This window comes from Mustela erminea, chromosome 4 (assembly GCF_009829155.1).
Source record: "Mustela erminea isolate mMusErm1 chromosome 4, mMusErm1.Pri, whole genome shotgun sequence".
Taxonomy (NCBI): Eukaryota; Metazoa; Chordata; class Mammalia; order Carnivora; family Mustelidae; genus Mustela; species Mustela erminea.
In genome coordinates, this window is record NC_045617.1 from 16,767,365 (window position 1) to 16,771,436 (window position 4,072).

Consider the following 4,072-nt stretch of genomic DNA (forward strand, 5'->3'; position numbering starts at 1 on the left):
GCTGAGCAGAGAGCCCGATGCGGGGCTCGATCCCAGGACTCTGGGATCACGACCCGAGCCGAAGGCAGAGGCTTTAACCCACTGAACCACTCAGGCGCCCCAAATGCCAGTATTTTAATGTTCTAAACAAGGTGTAATCTACAAGACAGTGAATTTGAGGGGCGCCTGGGTGGCTCAGTGTGTTAAGCCACTGCTTTCGGCCCAGGTCATGATCTCAGGGTCCTGGGGTCGAGCCCCACATCGGGCTCTCTGCTCAGTGGGCAGCCTGCTTCCTCCCTCTCTCTCTGCCTGCCTCTGCCTACTTGTGATCTCTGTCTGTCAAATAAATAAATAAAATCTTTTTTTAAAAATCATTAAAAAAGGGGCGCCTGGGTGGCTCAGTGGATTAAGCCGCTGCCTTCGGCTCAGGTCATGATCTCAGTGTCCTGGGATCGAGCCCCGCATCGGGCTCTTTGCTCAGCAGGAGCCTGCTTCTCTCTCTCTCTCTGCCTGACTCTCCGCCTACTTGTGATTTCTCTCTCTGTCAAATAAATAAATAAAATCTTTAAAAAAAAAAAATCATTAAAAAAAAAAAAGACAGTGAATTTGAAGTTAACATCAGATAACCTAAAAGAAAGGTCAGAAGTTCGTTTGTTCTTTCAGTTTCTGCTACTGAAGTCTTTTATTTGACTTCATTATTATTCAGTGAAAGGGACCCTAGACCAGGGATATAAAATTTCTGACCTAGCTCCAGTCTGTCATTTTGAGTGAGTCACCAGACTTTGCTTCCTTTTTTATAATTAATATAATAAATAGGTAGAGTACTAATTTTTCATTTGATTTAAAATTGTTTCCACAATTTGAAAAATCTAAAAAAGAGCAGTCATACACGATACCAAAGCTTTTTATTTTTTAATGAAGTGAAAACTCAAAAGAACTCTCCCTATATTCATTCATAGGGTCATAACTCGGCAGCAGTGTTCATACCGGGTGTATCTACAAAGCCAAGAATGGGAATCACTACATCTCCTTCGTTAGATCTGATACTCTGACTCTTCTCTTTTCTGTTGACATATTTGTGCAACATGCTGTAGTACTGGTCCTTTGGATTGAAAGTATACAGTGAGGAAATTTGCTGCCAGTCTTTGACACTGGGGGTGTTATACTGCTTTGGATGCGTGCATTCAAAGAAACATTTAATATTCTCTTTGGCCAGTTCTGTTGCATGCTCTGTGGCCTGACTTTTAAGGATCTGCTGCTCCTGTTCCAAATAGATTTTCCAGAATTTCAGCTGCAGGAAACTAACTGGAGATAGGCATCGGGAGACAGATGTAAAGATCAGAAGGAAGATGATGACAACTGCTATCAGGATCCAGCCCAGAACCTGAGGGGAAAAAAAACACAGAAAAAAAACAGCAATTTAGCCATATATATATATATATATATATATATATATATATATATTCCTTTTTAAAAAGATTTTATTTATTTATTTGAGAGAGAGTGTGTGTGTGCGCGCACACGCGAGAGAGAGAGAGAGAGAGAGAGCAAGCACGCTCAGGAGCAGGGGGTAGGGGCAGAGGGAGAAGGAGAGGGAGAAGCAGACTCCTGGCTGAGAAGGGAGCCCACCCAGGGCTCCATCCCGGGACCCTGGGATCATGACAGGAGCCGAAGGCAGACGCTTCACCGACTGAGTCACCCAGGCGCCCCCAAATTTTAAAATTCCTACCTAGAGTTTGAACTACTCACAGTGATTATGATGATCAAGCAACAGTTTCAGGTCTTAGTCTCTCTCTCTTTTTTAAAATCTATTTATGAGAGAGACAGACAGATTCTCTGTGGAGCAGAAGCCCGAGGTGGGGCTCAATCCCTAGACCCTAGGATCCTGACCCGAGCAGAGGGCAAAAGATTAACCCACTGAGCCACTCAGGCGCCCCAGGTCTTGGTCTCTTAAGAAGTGGCAATAACTCCCAAAACCCTCGGTAGAATTGCTTGACAAATCATTTTCCAAGTCATGTCCAAGGCCCAGAGAATTCACTATGCTAGAATTCAAAACGTGGAATTTTGACAAATCCAAAGAAACAAGCATTCCTGTTCAAGAACCTTTTAGCTTGGGGCGCCTCAGTGGGTTAAGCCGCTGCCTTCGGCTCAGGTCATGATCTCGGGGTCCGGGGATCGAGCCCCGCATCGGGCTCTCTGCTCAGCGAGAAGCCTGCTTCCTCCTCTCTCTCTCTCTCTGCCTGCCTGTGATCTCTCTGTCAAATAAATAAATAAAATCCTTTTAGAAGAAGAAGAAGAGAGAAGAAGGGAGGAGCAGGAGGAAGGAGGAGGAAGAAGAAGAAGAAGAAGAACCACCTCTGAGCTTTACATGCCCAGAAGCAGCGTGGGGTGGTGGCTTTAGAGCCAGGTCAACCCATTTTATTGTAACAATTCGGCCTTCTGGCTGGACGGACAACGCGACCTGCGCAGGCGCATCAAGAAGATAAGGTAGGACTGGAGGTCAAGGGCCCGGCGCAGGTGCCGGCCATTGCCCGTGCGCCTTCCGTCCTTCTCACTAGCGCTACGGAAACCGTCGCCCTTGTCCTCTGTCCTCCGGGGTCCCGGGTCTGGAGCCAGCCCCCCCCCCCCCCCGCCAACCCCGCTCGCCCCTCACCCGGGCCCTCTCCCATCCTCCCGACCGTGGCCCGCGGCCGGCGCCTGACCTGCGACTGGGCCTTGAGCTCCTTCAGCAGGTCCTGCACGTCGGCCGCCCGCGCGGGGCTGCAGGGCGCCAGCGGCAGCCGGGCCTCGCAGGTGGGGTCGCGGCCGCGGCACAGGCGCCGCGCCAGGGGGCCGCTCCCGGAGGCGGCGCACTCGTAGAAGGCGCCCCCGAGCAGCGCCACCGACACCCAGGTGAGCGGCGCGACGGCGGCGGTGGCGCTGAGCTGCGCGAACACCAGGACGGCCCGCCGCGCCGCGCCGCAGCCCCCCGAGCGGGCGCCGCGCGCGCAGCAGCCGGTCAGCAGGCGCCAGGTGCGCGCGTTGAGCACGTAGCCCAGCAGGAAGAGGGCGAGCGCGGGCACCAGCAGGAAGACCAGGCCGTAGGGCAGGTTCCAGGTGGCGCTGCAGGGACACTGGAATACCGCGGTGGAGAACACGCGCTCGCCGCCCGCCGTCAGGAGGGTCACCAGGCCGTAGCCCAGCGTGCTGTGATGCTTGAGGTGCAGGTCCAGCACCGCCCGGAACTTCTCCATGGGCCGCCTGCCCCCCGCGGGCGCCGTGCACAGGCCTCTCAGCGTCTGCCTCTTCGGGGCCCCGCTCCTGCAACGGTTTGGGTGGGCTGAGGTCGAGGGCTTTCCACTCTGCTCGGCAGCAGCTTCCGGACTGGGGAGAAGGGCTTCTTGGGCCTCTGTGAGCTTTCGCTTTCTTATTTCAAGCCGGCCAAGTCTGGCTGATACACCCTTGACCTCTCAGGATCCCTGGTTTGGCTGATTCCATGGTTACCTTTGTTTCTACCCAACGGACAAGAAACTAGGGGACTTTCCTTACCCTTCCTGATTCGATGCAGCTACCCAAAGAAAAGAAAACAAAATTGTACTTGCATAAACTCAGAATGCCAGATTGTCCCCCATTACAGCCCCCTTCCTTCTAAGCCGGCTCTCAGACCCAAACCATTACAAAAAACTAGTCAGTTACAGGAAACATTACTCAAGGACAAACTTCTGGTTCCTCTTTCATAAGCTAAATCACAACAAAGCCTCGCTCAAGTTCTAGTACTTCCATGATCTTCTGGCCCCTCCTGTCCCGCTCCTGGACAGAATCACTGGCCTCATTCACACCTTGACTATTGTCACCTCTGATCTCCCACAGGGCATTAGACTAAATCTATTGGACTGAGTTCTGCCTCTTTTATAACCCCCAGGTACGTCCTAACACTGTTAGTACCTGGAGGGCAGAGCTACATCCCACTACCCCTGCCTGGCCCCAAACCACCATTCTGTAGCATTTTGAGGAAAAGCGATTCTCTCTGTGTGAGTCCAAACTGTCATGCAGCACAGTTAGGCCCCCTTCTCTGAGATGAAACCGGGTCCTCCCTGTAAACTCGCAGCAAAGC

General features: G+C 52.0%; 1 protein-coding gene across 1 annotated transcript; it reads right to left on the reverse strand.

Moving 5' to 3' along the window:
• Positions 1–865: 865 nt before the first annotated feature.
• Positions 866–3,640, reverse strand: CALHM6 (calcium homeostasis modulator family member 6). The gene is made up of 2 exons (XM_032338770.1): positions 2,682–3,640; positions 866–1,363 (listed from the first exon to the last, which is right to left on the reverse strand). The coding sequence occupies exons 1-2, from the start codon at positions 3,210–3,212 to the stop codon at positions 941–943; spliced, it is 954 nt and encodes a 317-aa protein (XP_032194661.1). The 5' UTR covers positions 3,213–3,640; the 3' UTR covers positions 866–940.
• Positions 3,641–4,072: the final 432 nt, after the last annotated feature.

Bases quoted from the DNA above. Each gene is read 5' to 3' on its own strand.
- CALHM6 (XM_032338770.1), bottom strand. From the start codon at position 3,212: ATGGAGAAGTTCCGGGCGGTGCTGGACCTGCACCTCAAGCATCACAGC. The intron at 1,364-2,681 runs GTCAGGCGCCGG...TTTTCCCCTCAG, and splicing joins AGCTCAAGGCCCAGTCGCAG to GTTCTGGGCTGGATCCTGAT.